General features: G+C 41.6%; 1 protein-coding gene across 4 annotated transcripts in view; it reads left to right on the top strand.

The window, feature by feature from the left end:
• Positions 1-20,476, top strand: part of Atac1 (Ada2a-containing complex component 1) — a 71,630-nt gene that overhangs the window by 45,203 nt on the left and 5,951 nt on the right. For all 4 annotated transcript variants that reach the window (XM_083121947.1, XM_083121944.1, XM_083121945.1 and 1 more), the window contains one exon: positions 18,583-18,861. In XM_083121947.1, coding sequence (XP_082978073.1) covers positions 18,583-18,834 — 252 coding nt within the window. In that variant the 3' untranslated portion in view covers positions 18,835-18,861. The remainder of the gene's footprint in view (positions 1-18,582; positions 18,862-20,476) is intronic.

Here is a 20,476-nt window from a genome sequence, read left to right as displayed (position 1 = left end):
TCTGAGTAGACATTTCTACCTTTCATTTATTCGTCCCGTATTCGAGTATGGTGCTAGTCTTATTTTTGGCGGTAACATAACTCATCTGAAGAAGCTTGAAACTATCCAAAGCAATTGCTTAAGAATCATACACATGCACCCCCAAGAATATAATTCCCAACAATTGCGCAAGTTTTACAATATACCTACAGTCACTTCGAGAATACATTACATCTACTTGAATAAGGTATTCCATAGCATACATAACAAATCATCTCCATTGTATAATAGGATTAAGCTCCGCTCAGAGTTCAGCACCCGAAACACTAGATCGTCCTTACATAGAGACCTAGTAATCCCCAAACCCAACAAAAGCAGATTTGGTCAGAAGTCTTTCTCGTACTTAGCAGCGGTAACCTGGAATTCACTCCCGACAAAGATCAAACTCAGTACCAGCAAAGCGCAGTTCTGTCGTCTTCTACGTTCACATGTCTATAAATTCTAACTCCAGTAATATTATTTTCAGTGCTTACCCCCCCCCCCCCTCCTCACCAACCCCATCCACACACATATATTTTAAAATTTTCATCCCTGTACTTCGAACAGCAATTCCATACACACTCATATCCAAACCCACACACCTTTACACTTTCATTTCTTCTAAATGTGTATAACTCTCAAACTTTCTTTATTTCATTGCTACTATAGAACACTATACTAATGTAAATTCATCACATTTTCCTTAGATGTAGCTTTTGCATATTTTTTTTTTTTTTTTTTACTATATAGGGCATCAAGTCATTATTTGTATTAATTTTGTTCAAAATGAAATGTTGTATGGCTTAATTGTAACCCTATGGAAATAATAAATAATAATAATAATAATAATAATAAACTTGCCGAACATAAAATATATTGCGCCAACAACAGACCGGTTCGAATGTTGATGCCCGAAAAGAACGAAGTGGAAGAATTCAAAATGCACAAGGCGTTGTTGGAACATCCGACCATCATCGTTGCTGATTTCGAGGCGTTCCTCAAACCACTCTCGTACTGCGATCCGGATCCCGAAGTTTCTTCCACCACACCTTACCAGCTACACAAACCAAACAGTTTCGGTTACGTTGTCGTGCGACGAGATAAAATAGATGAACCGTACGTATACCGAGGACCCGATGCAATCGAACGCTTCTTCGAAAAGATGGTCGAGGAGGTTGGGAAAATTGGATGCATGCTGCAAACATCGAAACCGATGCTTCCGTTATCTGCTATCGAACTTCAAAATTACTATGACACCGTCAAGTGTCCCGTGTGCGATAACCACTTCACGGACGACAATCGTAAAGTGTTTCACCATTCGCATACGGACGGTCGCTTCATAAGCGGAATCTGTAATGCGTGCAACCTCAAAATCCAAAAACCAAAATTCGTCCCCATATTCTTTCACAATGGTTCTAATTACGACTTTCATCCCTTAATTAGGAAACTTGGATACGACGCTCAAAAAATAGATATTCTTGCTCAAAACGAAGAACGATACATCTCTATAAGTAAGAAAGTTATGATTCCCGAGACTAAAAATACCATCGAGATGCGCTTCCTGGATTCGTACAGATTTCTCTCTGCCAGCCTGGACGCTCTTGCCGGCAAACTTTTAGACGAACAATTCAAAATTACGAGAGCTAGTTTTCCCAACGTAGACATAGAACTCGTTAGACGTAAAGGGATTTATCCTTACGAATACGTTAGTGATAATTCTAAATTTAACGACGACGCTCTTCCACTTCCAAGAGAATTTTACAGCAGACTCAGAGAGAAAGGAATCACGGACGAAGAATACCAACACGCGCAACTCATGTGGGAGAAATTAGAATGTAGGACACTCGGAGACTACCACGACGCATACTTAAAATTAGACGTGACGATACTCGCGGATGTTTTTCAAGCGTTCAGGAAAACGGCAACGAATATTTATAAATTAGATCCAGCGTATTTCTACAGTCTACCGGGATTAGCGTGGTCGGCAATGTTATTCCAGACAAAGGTCAAGCTGGAACTGATATCGGACGTTGACATGTTGCTATTTATCGAAAGAGGGATACGAGGTGGAATGGTGCAATGCGTACAGAGACATGCAAAATCTAATAACGTACACATGAAAGAAGATTACGATTCAAATCGAGCATCGAATTACATCTTCTACGCCGACGTTAATAATCTCTACGGACATGCCATGGTTCACAAACTTCCTTACGGGGGATTCGAATGGTTAGATCCCACTTCGATAGACATTATTCATTTCGACGATAGCGAGTGTGGTTTCTTCGCAGAGGTAGATCTCCAATTCTCCGACCACCTGCACGACACGTTTTCGGATTTGCCTCCGACTCCAAAATGTCACCCAATCAAATGTCCACCCGACTCGGTTCAAGACAAGCTTTTGTTAACATTGGACCCTAAACAGAGATACGTCGTCCACTACAAGAATCTCCGGTTTTTGATTGGGAAGGGTGTTCAGATAGTAAATGTTAGAAGAATACTAAAGTTTAAACATTCCACGTGGTTAAGACCTTACATAGAAACTAACACACAACATAGAACAGCTGCCACTTCCGATCTAGACAAGGACTTCTTTAAATTAATGAACAATGCTGTGTACGGAAAGACCATGGAGAATGTTAGAAAGCACGTAGACGTGAAATTAATTTCCGATAAGAATAAATGTCGGAAGTGGATAGCCGATCCTAGATTCAAGTCGAGAAAAATTTACAACGAGAATTTGGCACTTTTCAATCTAGATATAAAATTGATGAAATTCAGAAAACCAATTTACGTTGGCGCAACGGTTCTCGACTTGTCGAAACTTTACATGTTCGAATTTCATTACGACGTGATGAAAGACCCTTCTACAATGATAAAATATCACTTTTGTACGCGGACACCGACAGCTTCATTTACAGCATACAAACACCTAACCTCTACGAAGACATAAAAAATCCTTCCATGCTCGAGTATTTCGATACTTCTGCGTATCCTCAACCCAACACATTTGGGATTCCATCTCGTAACAAAAAAGTCCTAGGTAAACTGAAAGATGAATGTAATGGTGATATTATTGTCGAGTTCGCGGGTTTGCGTTCGAAGATGTATGCCATGAGAACAGAGAGTAGCGTCACGAAGAAAGCAAAAGGTGTGGGCAAAAATACGGTGGAGAACAAACTCACCTTCCACGATTACATCGATTGCCTTTACTCACAATCGACGATACTAAGTATAGAACAAAGAATCCAAAGTGTAGACCATGTGATTACAACAAACAAAGTTAGGAAAGTAACATTAAATCCGCATGACGATAAAAGATGTATTTTGTCTTGCGGAATCCACACGTTGCCTTGGGGACACTATCGTTTAGAAATTAGTAAAAATTGTAGGCAATGCAAATGAAAAAAAAACTTTAACTGTCTCACATAGACAATAAGTAACTAGCAAGGACAATGAATCTTTTTGGTTTCCGAAAGCAAACCAACATGGAGACTGTACACCGCTCGACAGATCATGAATTTCTACCTTCCGTGTTAACTAAACTCAACGGTCTGTTGATCATTCACCTCAACAGCATTTGGACTAAATTGGACGAGGACGTGGGCAAGATTTTTTACGTCTTCAATAACAATTTACATTTCTACGAAATTCCGATCGACGGGAAACTTCGGATCACCGTGAATCCCGAGAACGTAGGCGAAATCAAAATATCTACCGGCAAGAACATTTTTCGAATCAAGCACGACAAGATGCTTTCTAACATGGCGTACGATGTTTCAGCAGGAGATTGTTTTTACATGGAACTCCTAGGAGATTACGACAAACTCATTCCTCTCTTCGTAGAATTACGAATCGTCTATCCTATTATAAATAACCGTTAACCAAAAATGCCTAACGACATTTTCGGCAACACTAAGCGTGTAGACCATGCAGAAGAGATTCTCATGTTGGACGTTCGTGTTAAGAAGTTGAGGAGCGATTTGATCGCTTTGCAGGAGACCTTAAACAAAAGTTTAGAGTCGGAGATCGCTACGCTCCAAACGCAATGTCTCGACCCCATTCTGAAAATCGATTCCGAACTGAAAACGCTCATAAAAAATTATGTCGACGTACCTTCTTACGACAACGTTCAAAATATACAGTTAAGCGTGGATTCGCTTCAAAATGATTTGGCCAAGTTACAGCAATTTCAATCGAAAAATGAAGATTCGGAAAAATTGAAACTCGAAATCGAAGAACGAACTTCCGCAATCGAAAAGAATTTCTCTGAACTTCAAACCATCGTGAACGATATCGATGTAGAACGCTTGCACGTCGTCGTTTCCAAATTACAAGAAGATTTCACCGGCACGTTGGAAGAAATTAAATCCAAGTTGCAGACTTTGGAAGATACCATGACGAACCTACCATCGTCGGACGAACTGCAGGTCATCGGTAAAAGCGTCGCGAACATAAAAATTCAATTGGAGGCTTATCGAGATTTCGAACACATTCAAACCACCATCGCTACGCTTCAGGCGTCTCTGGAGTTGATCAACGAAGAAATTAAAAATATTCACGTTCAAGCGAGTGCGTTGACGAGCATTCAAGACACGTTAAGCACGGTTCAGCAGAAGATTGAATATTTAGAAAATTTGAACGTCGAAACGAATCTTGCTCATTTTCTTCACGTACTCGACAACATACAGGGTGACTTGGAATCGTTACGGACGAGCGTGCCTTCGAGCGAAGATTTGGAAAAATTGAAAACGGCGGTGACGGCACTATCCGAATCGAGCGACATCAAAAGTTCATTGAGCGATCTCGAAAGTAGGGTGGCCAATCTCCCCACCTCCAAAGAATTACACGCTTTGAAAAGGAACATATCTCGAATGCTGAAACGACTGGAAACGGTAACGGCGAACGTGGAACAGATTCGAGACGAAATTAGTTCGCTGGTGTCGACCTTGCCCACTTCGCAGAGCGTCGCGGATCTTCACACGCAGTTTACAGAGATGCGAAGCATCGTGAACGATCTTACCGAGAAAAGTTCGAAATTGAATCAAGTCGAGAACCTTCAGAACATCGTCGTCAACATCAGAGATCAAGTTGGAGTGCTGGAATCCACGCAGGAATCGACGCTGGCCTCTTTCGGTGCCAAGTTGCAAGAACTCAACGAAAACTACAAGCAGTTGAACGTGGAAGTGAAAATCAAACCGTCGTTTTCTACCGTAACGGATACCATAGTCGAGCATTTGCTGCCCATCGAAAATAAACTCGGACACGTTCACAGTAATCTGCTCGGCGTCGACACTAAATTCGCCAAATTGTTCACCTTGCAAGCCATCGAAATCAACAGCGTACCCAATCAACAGAGAATCTCCACGTTCGTCGAAGGTAACAAACTGTACATGTTACATCCTTATCATCCGTACTACAAGTTTCTCCTCGATGGCACGATTCAGATAAACGAATTTTCGTACTGGTCTCACGGCAGAAAAGCTAGCGTTCCCACCATGACCTTGATATCGAATCGTGGTGTCCAGAAAGCAGGAAACATTCCTCTGGCACGTTGGAACGAAACGCGCAACATATATGAAATACACGAAGACGAAGATCTTACCGTTTTCGACGTGAGTGCCGGCGATAAGCTGATCGTTCAAAACACAGGTGAGGTACCACCCTCTTTGAATCCCATCACGCTCGTGCTTCTCTTCAAACGTAATCTCTAAAAAAAAATGTCTAGGCAAGCCATCGTCGAAGAATTGCATAAACCTGCACGCCGCAACTACGAACGTTTGGCGGTGGTAACCAAGGGCATCGACGACCTCTGGGAAAGCAACCTCGTCGAGATGAGTAGCGGCAAGTTAAAAAACGTACATAAATTGAACAAGGGCAACAAGTACCTCCTCACCGTCATAGACACATTTTCGAAATTCGCATGGGCTCTACCTTTGAAGGCGAAAACGGGAACATGCGTCACGGAAGCATTCAAATTAATTTTTCGCGAAAGCGGCGGCAGACGACCTCAATTTCTGCACACGGACAAGGGGAAGGAATTTTACAACGCCGTATTCCAAAAGTTTATTCAAAAACATGACATTCGACATTATTCGACCTTCAGTGACGTCAAAGCCAGCATCGTGGAAAGATTTAATCGAACCTTGAAAACACACATGTGGAAACGATTCACGCTTAGGGGAAATTACAAATGGGTCGACATCCTGCCGGAACTCGTCGATACCTATAATGATACGGTACACAGAACGATAGGCATGAAGCCAGCTGACGTTACGAAATCTGACGAGCAGCGTTTAATTTCTAGCGTTTACAGTCCAAAGTACACACCCACGACAAAAAAAAGTTAAATACAAAATTGGAGACCAGGTGAGGATCAGCAAATTCAAACACACCTTCGAGAAGGGATTCACAAAAAATTGGAGCACGGAACTTTTTACGGTGGTTCGAGTTTTACCCGGAAACCGACACACGTATATAATAAAAGATAGTAGCGGCGAGATTTTGAAAGGAAGATTTTACGAAGAGGAACTCTCTAAAACGAAACACCCCGACACGTACCTCATCGAGAAAGTATTGCGTAGGAAAGGTGACAAACTGTTTGTCAAATGGCTGGGACTTCCGGAAAAGAGTTGGATCGACGCGAACGAGGTGATCTTGTGAGTACGTGGAACGTGGTGAAGCGTCTACCGGATTCGGAAAGTCAAACGAGAAAAAAAAAGAATGGCGAGTTGCTCCCCGACAGCATCCGCTGTCTGATCGTAGGTCCTTCGGGGTGTGGGAAAACGACACTGCTCGTGGACAATTTTCTCCTCGCACCCAATTGGTTAGATTGGAAGAACAGGCACCTGTACGTGTTCTCGAAAATTTTGGAGCAATCCAAATACCAGCAACTGATGAAACTGTACGATGGTCTGGACATTGCAAAGTTCGCTTCGGAAATAAAACCACTCGACGATTGTCGTGAAAATTCAGTCGTTGTGTTCGACGACGTCATCCTGGAAAATCAAAATGAAATTCGCAACTTTTTCACGCAAGGTCGTCACAAAGGAATGGATTGCTTCTACCTAGCTCAAACGTTTTCCAAAATTCCAAAACAGTTACTACGCGACAACGCTAATTTCATATGTTTGTTTCGTCAAGATCACACCAACCTCAACCACGCGTACGATGACTACGTAGGCGGAGACATGAACTACAATCAATTTTCGGAACGCTGCTCTACTTGCTGGAAAAGTGACGATTTCGGATTCGCGACGATCGACATGACGAGGAAACCCAACGACGGAAAATACAGAAACAAAATCGACGACTTTCTAAACGTTGTGAGAACGTTGTGAGAAACGACGTGTATAAAATAACGTTATGACGAAACGAAAAATCGAAGACGAAAATCTTAAGCTTCGCGATTACCTCGCGAAACGCTTCAAAGGTTGGAAATCCGAGAATCGCGGATTCTACGAAGAGAAGAAACGTCAAGATCAACCCGTGATCGATGCCATCAGCGGTCTAGGTAAAGAAATTAAAAGTGTCACGGAACAAAATAAAAATTTGATCAACGAACTCGTACCACTCGCAGCTAAAAGTTACACCGTACCCACGCCCATTTCGAGCATTCCTTCGACGCCGTTCGAACTGAAGGATGTACCGGCACGACGTCGAGCCATAGGCAGCACGTCTTCGGATAAAATCGAGTTGGGACCTTTGGCACGAGACTACCTGAGCACGGGGAAGTTCGACAAGGATGAAGTGTTCGGATTGTATCCGAGCATGGAAAGCAACGAAGGCGGCGGTGTGGTTTGGAAGATTGGGAAATCGAAAGTCACCTTCGAAGGCAACGACATTAAAGTCAATTTAGGCGAGAAGGATAGTTGGACCAGGTATCCGGGTACGGTGGGACTGTGGGAACTCGTCGCCAAAAAGCAGCCGAAAGATTACACCGACGAAGATTACCAGAGTTACAAGGAAATTCTGATCATGACGGATGCCTTGTACCAGAACAACGATGCCTCGCAGAATAGGGTGAAATCGAGCAGCGGCGAGAAGTACAGGAATCTCATCAAACCGATTTGGAACCAGGTCAAAACAGGCAGCGGCGTCAAACGCTACAACACGTTACCCAAAGAATTCGTTTGGGTGGACGACGTGAGGAAGCTCGTGGACCGATTGTTGGTGATAGCCGGCGAAGAGAATGCAGGCAATCGTAATTTCTACAACGAGAAGGTTGGCATCGTGGACATGATCAGCACCAAACTTTCCAACTTCATCGTGAACGACGACAAGGGCATAGGTTACCTGATCAAAATCATCAACACGCTGCCTCCGAGATTCTGGAACGTGGCCGAAGGAAAGGGACTCGTGAACGACATCATCAACAAGTTACCTTTCGAGATGCATTTACCTGGCTACCAGTACTGCGGACCGGGTACCAAACTCGAGAAAAGATTGGAGAGAGGAGACAAGGGTGTGAATCCGTTGGACGTCGCATGCAAAGATCACGACATCGCCTACAACACCACTCGCACGGATCTGGACACACGTCACGAAGCAGACAAGAAATTGGAACATGCAGCTTTCGAAAGGTTCGTGAGCAGAGACGCATCGTTGGGTGAACGGGTCGCCGCACTGGGTACCACCATCGCCATGAACACGAAACAAAAATTGGGGTGGGGTATATAAATAACATAGAGTAAAAAAAAAACAACATGTCTCGTATAATTGATTTGCCGCCCGAGCTACTATGTAAAATATTGAAACACGCAGTAAACGGAGATTGTGAGGATGTACATAAACTTGTAATCATAGCAAGAACGACGCCGGATTTTCGCATCCCTTGTGAAATGGTTCTCAAGGACCATCTTCGGGAGATCAGCGGCCTGAGGTGCGGCGATCTCGACACTCTTCTTTCGGCTGCAGCGAAAAAATTAAACGAAAGGATGGACACGGATGATTGGTGCAAGTCTGAACAGAAGGCGGCAGATATTATAACGCACGTCATCTCGTTTTCCGAAGCAAAATCTTTCTTCCTCTTACACACACTGAAAAAAAAATAATAATATACACGTCAAAAAAAATGTACGTTTCAAAAAAAAATATGACAAAAAAATATACGTAAAAAAAAATGTACATGTCCAAAAAAAAAATTGCCATGGAAAAATTTTTTATCATCAAAAAAAAATTTTATCGTAAAAAAAAAAAGTTGACGTGGCATCGTCAGAAAAAAAAATTGTCTCGTCAAAAAAAGTTGACGTGGACATCGTCAGAAAAAAAAGTTGCCTTATCGTAAAAAATTTTTATCGTCAAAAAAAAATTGTCAAAAAAAAAAAGTTGACGTGGACATCGTCAGAAAAAAAAGTTGCCTTATCGTAAAAAAATTGTCTCGTCAAAAAAAAAAAGTTGACGTGGAAAAATTATCATCGTGAGAAAAAGTTGCCTTGCCTTATCGTAAAAAATTTTTATCGTCAAAAAAAAAGAATTGTCTCGTCAAAAAAGTTGACGTGGAAAAATTATTACCGTCAGAAAAAAAAAAAGTTGTCAAAAAAAAATGTACAAGTAAAATGAAAACTTGATATATAAATAACACACATCGTGAAAAAAATTCTACGAGATCTCAAAAAAAAATTCTTCGGTATATATAAATAACACACATTGTGAAAAATTAAAATTCTCTAACACCCTGAAATTTCTCTTCGATATGACGACTGAAAAAATGAGTGATCTCCAAGCATTAAAACAAATGCTAAATTTGTCAGTCGAGTATGTAAAAATTCAGGAATTGGAAGTCGACAAACCTTACACGATAACTTCCGGTTCAATCGTTTCTACGCAGTATGGTCCCAAGGTGCGTCTGTTGCTCAACGGACAATACAGTCTATTTTTACCAGATCGATACGCTATCATGTTATCCGACGAGAAGCTAGCTATCTTAATCGAGAACAAAACTCGAATCGTGTACAAGGGGACAAAGGAACTTCTTGTAAGAAAACGAAGCACGTAATAGAATTTGTTTAATCACAGACACCCCAACCCCCGGAAAAAATATATATATAAATAACATACCATGAAAAATATGTCAACTTGTATAACTCAACTTCCTCCCGAAGTGTTGCACAAAATATTTACGTTCACGTTCGACGGGGATGTAACAAAACTCATAGACTTGTGTAAAGTAACGCCAGAATTTCGTTCACCGTGCAAAATGATTTTCATGGATCACCTCCGAGAAATAAGCGGAATGAAAAAAATGTTCCGATCCCCAGAGACTCTCTTTCGAGCTGCAAACAAAAAAATTGACGATAAATTAGACGAGCTGTACGAGTGGAGGCAGGGGAGAAGAAGATTTACCGTAGACTGGTACGCGTCGAACATTGAAACTGACGATCTTGTAAAACACATGATAGCATTAGGCGAAGCAAAAATTTTTTTTCTTTCCCAGAATACATATATATAAATAACACATCGCCACAGTTTGTTTTGAGTGAGACGATATATAAATAACACACATCGTAAACCTAACGGAAAAAAAAAAGTTGTTCTCTTTCTCAGATAACATATAGCATCAAAAAAAAATGAAGCCTAAGGGTGTCGTGTACTAGATACCATATTCGAATCTAAAAAAATCTAGGTGCCCTCGATGGGTTACTCACCAAGAAACAACGCGAGAAGAAACGTTCTTGCTTGTCGAAAGGACACGGAATGAAATTACTTCTCAGCACACCTCAATTGAGACGCTTGCAGCGTTCGCGGAAACAGCAAAAGATCGTAGGTTTCATATTCAGCATCCCGGCCATCCTGGCAGCATTGGGGGCCGTTGGAAGTTTGGCCGGCGGAAGCGCTGCCATCGCGAAAACCGTCATCGACTCGAAGAAGAACAAGGCGGAATTGGAAGAACAGAAACGTCACAACCTGGCCATGGAGAAGAAAGGGGGGAAGGGCGTGATGAAAAAGTTTAAAAAAAAGAAACAGCAGCACTCACCAACCGAGACATTGAATCTCTGATCGAACCATTACGAATCAAACACTTCAGAGGAGTTTTCATGTCCAACTCGTTACCTTCAACCGTTAAAAGAAGAGAATGCGGCGTAGTCAACTTGGACGGTCAAGAAAATCCAGGCACGCATTGGATATGTTACCACAAAAACGACGACAACAAAGCATTCGTTTTCGATTCTTTCGGAGGTGTTCCACCTACAAATTTAGTCCATTATCTGAAAACGAACAAAACCTCTATATACTACAACGACGAACGCATTCAAAATTTCGGAGACGTGAACTGCGGTCATCTCTGCCTCTCCGTGCTCGCGTTTCTCTCTAAAATAAATAAGCCTACGATCGAAGATTTCCAGAAAGCATTGTGGAACCTCAAACACGATGGGCGTGTTCCATCTCACGAGCGAATCTTCGATCTTGAAACTCACGCTGCACGATGACATCGTCTATCCTAAATCCGTAGCTCTGCGTGCATTCTACAGCATGTACCTCATACCTAACGTCACGCAGCACAACAACAAAATTAGCATCGGAAGCGAACATATCGTCGTCACGCCAGGCCAATACAATCTTTCCACTTTGCAAGCTCAGTTACCCAAAGGCACGTACCTTTCTCAAAATTCGGTCACGCACAGAGTGGAAATCGTGTCGGCGACGGAGACCGTGGACCTGGGCACCATGGGAGAACTTTTAGGTTTCGAGAACGACACGAAACTCGAAGCTGGCATCAAGCACACGGCAACCAATATTCCTAAATTTCTAGCCATAGAGACTCTGAACGTACACTGCAACGTGGCGGAAGGCATGATCACGAAATCTTCGGACGGATTAGGAAGTCACAAGCAGACGGGAATCATCGCCACGTTCAAACCAAGTTCAGAGTTCATGGAACCGATCATCTACACGCCCTCTTCGCCGATCTATTTTCCAGTATGTCGCAACCGCATAGACGACATAGAGTTGGTGGTGATGAACGAGAAAGGAGAGGTGGTGGATTTCGCAGGTGCAACGACCACTGCCATCGTGGAGATCAACGTATAATAAATAACCATACATCATGGAGCAAATCGAAAGTTACGAATTGCAATCTTTTCCTCCCAACCGTCGCACGTTCGCCAATTTGAACGAAGCGAACAGGGAGATCGAATACGACGTGGACGTAGGCGACGGCTTCGTTCATCCTCACAGAGCGGACCTCTACCTTCAATTCGACGTGGTGAAGAAGGATAGCGGAGACGCGTTTCCGCCCAATGCAAATTTGATACTCGTGGACAACTTCGTGCCTCACCTGTTCTCGCAGGTGGAGGTGAGGAAACACGGTACGGTCATCGACAGAATCGATTATCCAGGCATCACGTCGACGGCAGTGGGAACGTTGAAATTATCCAAAACGGACGCGGCGTACTATCAAGCGGGAGGGTTCGAAGCGGGGACCAAAATATCGACGAGAAATCACACGGTACTCTTTCCCATGCGTCTGCTGCCGGGTTTCTTCTCGGACTACAAGGAGATAATGTGGAAGGGAGGACTGAGAGTCACGTTTCGAAGAGCGGCCAACGACAACGACGCACTGATGCGATACACCAACTTGAACGCAGACGGCATGCCGATAGCCAACACATTACCCGAAGCAGCCAAGTGCGTCATCCGGAGCATGGAGTTGAGAATGCCGGTGGTGGAATACGAAACGAACTACGCCCTCAAGTACAAAGCGGAGATCTTGAAAAGTCCTCAGGTACCGATTCACTTTCACGGTTACCAGTGCGTGCAGAAGTTGGCGTCCGGAAGTCACATGGAATTCGACGTGACGACGCAGTTCAACAACATACAGTTCGACATGCCAGATTTCGTCGTGGTGCTCTTTCAGACCGGGCGCGATAACAATCAGGAAAAAGATTCCAGTAAATTCGACGACTGCAAGATCAAGAACGTTTATCTGAAGAACGGTAGGAACGAAGTCTTCCCGCGCGAGAATTACAACCTCGACATGACCAAAGACGATTACCTCAAACTTTACGAAGCTTACACGGCTTACAAGCGCGTGACCGAGGGAAACGTCGACGTGTACTACACGCCCAGCGAATTCAAAGCACGCAGGCCGATGTTCGTCATCAACATGACGAAGAGGAAGCAGGTGGTGGTCAACGATCGCACCAACATCAAGGTCGTCTGCGAGTTCAACAGTCCGTTGCCCGAGGATACTCTATGCAGCGTCATCCTGGTCGCAGAGAAGTCCTTCGTCCACGACGTGAAGAACAAAAAGGTCACGGAGCAGTTTTAAAAAAAATTCGTAAAAAAATTGCCACATACTAAAAAAAAATCAACAAGGTTATATAAAATATAATGTAAGTTAGTTCGGTGTGCAAATAAAAAAAAAAATGATAGGTTAAGTTATATCACGTAAAACCATTAAGGCGAGCCTCACCGAGCCTCACTTCGAGGCGGAACCCCAAATGAGTAAAGTGAGTTTTTGATGTTTTGGTGCTGTTTTCTTCGCTGTGAAACATCGTCAGCGCAATAAATGAGGCACGGAACGTGGAGAGAAAGTCAGTTTTTGAAGTTTTTTCGAGCCCCACCGAGCCCCATTTTCGGTCGTTGAATTCTCTATTTGGGTCTACTCTAAAGTAGGTCAAAGCACGTAGAGGCAGTTTAGCACGAAAAAAAAAGAATAGGTTAAGTTATATCACGTAAGATCGTGGTATACCTACCAAGTGCGAGTGGGGAAAAAAGGGAAATTTTACTAAAACATCGCTAAACGCTAAAACATCGACAAAAAATTGTCAAAATATGTCAAAAACTGATATTCAATTGATAAAAAAAAAGGATACCTACAAAGTGCTGCGTTGAAACAATCAATTTACACTATCTTGCGTGGTATACCTACAAGTGTGAGGTGGGAAAAAAGGGAAATTTTACTAAAACATCGCTAAACGCTAAAACATCGACAAAAAATTGTCAAAATATGTCAAAAACTGATATTCGATTGATAAAAAAAAGGCTACAAATGCACTCGTACCAAGTGCGAGTGGGAAAAAAAGGGAAATTTTACTAAAACATCGCTAAGCGCTAAAACGTCGACAAAAAATTGTCAAAATATGTCAAAAAGTGATATTCAATTGATAAAAAAGAGGCTAAAAAAGGCCTCGTACCAAGTGCTACTTTGAAACAATACACTTACACTACTTACGTACAAACTATTTATTTGAAACAATAATAATTAGTAGACTCTTCACTCAACAAATAAAATATTCGCCCCAATCATTTATATAGCTGTATTGGCTGAATCTTCTTTAAGCTGCCTTGAATAAACAGTCTAACATCTATTGTCTGTCTTTCTTCTTCTACTTCCTACTTCAGCTGGTAAGTCTGCTCCTCAATTCTGATTGGTAGTTCTGTGGTATTAACAATGGATTTAGAGCAGGGGCGGCCGCTCATAAGGACGATACGGACTCCGCATTGCCGTGTGTAACCACAAGTGGAATAACATTACATTAACATTTATATATTAGCTTTTACATTGTCTGAATTGCAAATATTCCATTGCTTATAGATCGTTGGTTAGTCAGTTCTGTATTCAATCTTCCACGACAATTGCGAAGTTTGTACGCCATTGTGCGGGTGAATAAGGAACTTCGAGAGAAATGTGCCAGGGCGCCATCCTCCCACTTTACGAGACGTAGAGCATTCTTAGGTGTGGTCGCGAGGGGTATGAGGCGAGGGAACTGGCTGAATAACACGCGCGGGATCTGTGGCTGGAAGGACGGAGGGTTTGTCGTCTGAAACCCACCCCCTAGGCAAAACTGACCCTCTCTCCGGAGAACGGTAAACAATGAAGAGTTGCCAAAAACAATGAAGTTAACATAAGATAGAAAATTACCAACCGTTGAAAAATATCATTCTGTATTCCATAATCTTATTCTCTTATGACATAAGAGTAGAGCAATAAATAACGCAATTTCCAATGAGGAAAGAAAATATCGGTAACTGAAAATGTACAGACTCTTGCTTGATTTTTGTTATTTACCGTCGCTTTCTGCAACTTTTCGGTAATCACGACGATGAGGATGAGTGATGATATAATGAAATTGATGGAAGAGCACTCACAAAGAACACACATACCCATGCCGGGATTCGAACCCAGGAGCTGTGGCTTTGTAATGCGGTATGCTAGCCACGGAAGTCGGCTATAGATTCTTGTTACATGCAAAATTATCATATATATGCGTTGTATTTTTTCTGAGTTTACTGAAAAGTACATTTGGATGACAGTGATGTGGAGTACATCATGTAGATTTAATTAGAAGTTTTGATTAGCACGTTTGAAAAAAATCCTGATAATGTGACAAGACGGACGTTAAATAAATTTGAAACTCGTCATCTAAACTCACCAAGAGCCGCTACAGGAACCTGTGAACTAAAAATTTCTTCAAATTTGGCAAAATTGTCTGACAACCCCGAAGCAATAAAACGACCGGATGGGAAGACGATAGTATTGACACTTGTTGTTTCTTAGTTTTCCATGGAAAAGTGAAGCTTTTTCGGTATTTGTGTGCTGTAGTTGTGCGTTTGTCGCCGTCGCGATGAACAGTGTGGAGAAATTGTTGGTGCGAAGTTTTTCTACCAGAAGTCCGTCTGAATGAAAAAATAAACATAAAAAACCTAGGCTGAATTTGAATCTAGAACAAGTCTCAAAGAAGGGAGGCCGTGAGTACACTCGCAAATTTTGCATTGAAGGACAAAAGCATTTCTGGTAAGTTTGAAGTTTTTACTGTAGGTCTTCTGGTAACGCAGATATCACCTATCCAGTGAGATATTTATTTTGGTGCCCTATTTCACATATCAATTAGTCATGTTGGACAGGAAACTTTTTCTGTGTAACTTTTTTACTAGAAATTTTCATGATCAATGCACGTAAATTTTCGTCATTGTGCTTATCAAGTTGTGTAAAAATTAATATCCTTTCTTCTGAATTTTCCCCTCTGTTAATTGGCTAAATGTGTTAGAATTCTATTCCTTCTTCCATCTTCTTCGTTTTACTGTTAAATAATTATTAATTTATTATAATATGTGCAATCGTGTAAAAAATGATATTTGGTAAACACAAACGTATCAATTTCTTATCACGTTGGCTGTTATACGAAATTCATCATTTAAACTCACATTACTAGTAGAGCAAATTTGTGCCGGCCCCCGTGGCAGAGTGGTTACCACATCGTGCTACGATGCAAGGGGTCCCGGGTTCGAATCCTGACCTGGGCATGGGTGTTTGTGAGTGTCTATCAATATCACTCATCCCCATCTTCGCAAATTAGCCAAATGTAGCACAAAAGGCGAAGTAAAATAAAGCAAATCAATAGAACAAATTTGTGAGCTATCGCCCCTCCACTTTGGTTCACCACGAGCTGCCACTGATTTAGACGGTTTCTAATTCTGTTGGGAACTGAATAAGAGAAAGCTCTCGCACGATCGTTAAGTAAGAAATCTAGAAGTCGATCACGAAGTGAGGATGTACCTAACTGCCGTGGGAGCCTGGCTTTACTGTTCAAGTAGTTCAGAATATGTATAAAAGTGAACTTGAATTTTTAAAAATATTTTTTTTTAGAGCTGGATGTCTCTCTACCCCTGGTCATAATTCAAAGTGTGAGTAGCAATCACAAAAAAATTGCTTGTTTACTGGCTGCTATCAAAAACAGTGTTCGTTGGCTGTATCTTTTGTAACCGACACACCATCACTGTAATATTGGCCATGTGCACATGGCCCTAGGGTATAATTCATGCTGTCTGGTTTTACTGAGAAAAAAAAACAAAACAATATGCAGCTTCGCCAAGGCAAAATGTATCAAGCATTAAAGCCATGGAGGACCATTTGTAAGTTGTAGCATTTTGTAGCGTAAAGGAGTATTCTATGTGATTCCAACAGAGTATAACAGTCTTATTATATTCAATACTGCAGTAGAAATGACTCCTGAAGAAAGCAATAAACACCTATTGTTTTTCACTCCCCCCAGTGTCATAAACAAGTGCACTTGTTCACAAATGTTGTAAAGAAGTTTGACATGTAGTCAGTGCTGGATCTTCAAATCTAGCCTCCCCCCCCTCCCCCCGTGCAAAATATTACCAAAGGCCCACCTCTACCTACCTACCTACCTACCTCTACACACACACACACACACACACACACGCACGCACACACACATAATGCATGTGTATGGGTGTGTAATTATTGACCTCATGTTGAGTCACATATAAGGGCCTAGAGGTTGATTCAAAACTCCCTTAACATCCCTTATAAAAACTAAAGGAGTTAGTCTGGGTACAATTGGTCATGATAGAAACAGGTTAGGCTTATGGGGAACCACATTGGTGTGTTCCATGCGGAAGTCCACCATATTGGTGGCCGCCATAATGAATTGAACTCATTTTTTTTAAAAAGGAAATGTATGATGTGATGTACCGTATATATGACACTGTTTTCTCACACCTGGAAAATGATGCATTTGTTGCAATCATGCAGACGGTTTCCTACATTTCTCGTGAAATTCTAGCCTGACCAGGGGTGGGTGATCAAAGGTCGGAATTTTTCCAGCTTTGTCCTCGCATAAAGCGGCTCTAGGGCCCACCCAGCCTCAAATCAAATGGCATCCGAAGGGGGGGGGGGATAAAGAAGGCTGCAGCATGGTGCTGATCACGTCACCTCCAAGATGCTCGACATAGAAAATATGTGCCTCCATGGCAAGGTGCCATGCACAGGATACTTTAACTTTACCTTTACCTGTATATATTGCATTCGTTTCTGTACCCCTGAGTAACTACGTTTATTTTTTACATACACATATACGAACCCTCTGCTATGTCAATGGCTGAGGGGCCCCTAGAGGCTTACTTGTCTCCCCCAACCCTGTACTGCAGGGTTTTGTGGGTTGTAGATCCGGCAGTGGAGGGTGAATAAATTACGTTCTTATTGTTTATAAATCTAATCTTTGTCTGTTCAAAACTATCAATGAATTTTTTTCATATTTGTAATACTTCATTTAAGATTCAGACCACAATGGTCTGGATGGCCTATTGCAGGGACTCAACCTGCAAACACTCCGAATGTGAATCCATCACTTTAACCGTCAATTCAAAGGAAGCAATGCTGGATTGCTACTTTTAATGTGTGGTTCTGGTGGCGATAGAGTTTGCACACAGATAAATGTATTATGGGCAGATATTGAACTTGGGCAGCAAATCGTCTGCACTATGAATCTGTGGTTCGCACCTACCGTAACGTGGGAGTCGAACAAACACTATTTGTCATGTGAGATTTAATGGAAAATAATGCACGACGATATTCCTTCTTTGTCTGCATAACAACAGCTTTAGAACAAAAGAATGCAATTTATTCACTCTCCACTTGTATTCACTACATGTCAAACTTGTTTACATCATTTGTGAACATGTGCACTTGTTTATGACACTAGGGGGAGCGAAAAACAATTGGTGTTAATTGCTTTCTTCTGGGGTCATCTCTACTTACTACATGCATGAATTTGAAGTGCATATTTAGTATCTTATTCCTTTCGTCTCCTTCAGTGTGATACCTGTGAAGAAGAGCCCATAATAGGCACCAGGTGGCATTGTGAAGATTGCCCTTCGAGCCTTTCTGTCGACTATTGCAGCGACTGTATCGTCAGCCAACTAGACACCCCTCAGCCGCACTGCCTCGTGCACAATTTCCACCCCTTGAGAAGAAGGGAGGAACGGAGCATCTGGGACCAAGACTATCGCCTGTCTCAATCGTATGGTGGCTACAACTATTTAGACCCAAATTTCATGCCTGGGTAAAGAAGAACGGATTGGAAACAATTTTTGGTAAGTACCATATACATACAGACTGTACACTCAAGTCCCAAGATACGTGGAAGCAAATTGTATGTCACTATTTTTATTCGCTTTTGTTCTACATTCTATACACTCTGCTTTTTCTTCTTCTTAAATGGTGCTGTCTTCCAGGCAGTACATCAATTATTACAGACACCTGAACCCACAGCCAGTATAATCCTCTGTGGGACCTGTGTTTTTTTGTATCCTCTCCATCTTGATTAACTAGTGTAGATAATTTGAAAAAAAATGAATGTACTTCCAAGTGGATTCTTCTGCTCCAGTCCAACATTTTGGACCTATTTCTTGATTCTTTCTCAGGGGTGCCAGGAATTAAAACATGAACAAGGTTTCATGATGGATGTGGTAAACGTGGTTAAATATTACTTACATTAAATTTCGTATTTCCACGTTGCACAATTGGATGGTTATTTCCAATCAATTTCAAAGGCAGTGAGGCTTCAAAATTAATTGGAGATAAGCATCGAATTGTACAAGGTGGGAATATGAAATTTAATGTAAGTAATGAACAAGCTTTAATTTAAAGAAAGCAAATAACAATTACAATGACATTTGTATTGGGATGTTTTCACAGATACCAGTCACTACTTTCCACAGTTCAGGTGTCTGAAAAAATGCCAGAACATTTTTTTTTAGGGGGTAGGGAAGGGGATGGATTTTATGATTGTGCTTATTTATGTGAAACTATGAATGTTTTAAAGCAAAACTCTGACATATTAATATTATAAATATTCTGAACTACTTTCAGTTACAATTTTCAAGCATCCATGTTGATGGGAATCTGTAAAAGTTGTCTCAGCCCTAGTGAGAAAGTTTGGCTGAGTTTCTTGAGGAATGATCTGAAAACAGTCTGAAGCAGAAGCCTCCACTTGTATACTCTGTTCCAGGAGTCTCTGGAGCAAGCTAAAGAAAACCAATCTTCTCCACAAGTAGTGACTTGAGAGAATGCATGAAAGAAAAAGGGATTGCATGGAAGGGACATTGTAACTGCAGATCCCAACTCTCTGTGCATTGTTCCACATATTCCGGAGACGGAATACATAAACCTTTTAAACCCTCCCTCGCACATACATACAGGGTGTTGCCACAGAACACCAAATAACTTTCACAGCACATAGAGGCCATTCATGATGAACACCTTTTATAGAAAACATTGTGCTTGTTAAGGTCTCATTCTATTGCCACAAGTAACATTTTGTACCCTGTATTTATGCATGGTTGCCACTGATAGTTTTCTAATTATTCAAGAGAAAAATAAATGCTAGTTGCAACATTGAATTTGCATCCTATGTGGGCCCGTAGCATCAAAATATAAGAATGCCTTAATGAGTAAAAGGTGAACATTCATACAAACTCTGCTTTGTTGATGTTTTTCTTCAAAGTTTTGAATCCACGTTGTGCAAACTTAACAGCATTGTAATGGGCAATTTAGGTACACTTATCTTTGACCTTGACTGTACAGATGGTTCATTCACTGCATTTTGCTTCATCAACAGTGTTTAATGAATGTTCATTTTATTTATTTAATCTTCTTGTGTAATTCTAAAGAGTGCAGAACTGCACATTTTCCAATAGGCACTAGTCC

The sequence above is a fragment of the Lepisma saccharinum genome, chromosome 5 (genome assembly GCF_977018435.1).
Source record: "Lepisma saccharinum chromosome 5, izLepSacc3.1, whole genome shotgun sequence".
NCBI lineage: Eukaryota > Metazoa > Arthropoda > Insecta > Zygentoma > Lepismatidae > Lepisma > Lepisma saccharinum.
This window is presented reverse-complemented; position numbering and strand designations above follow the sequence as displayed.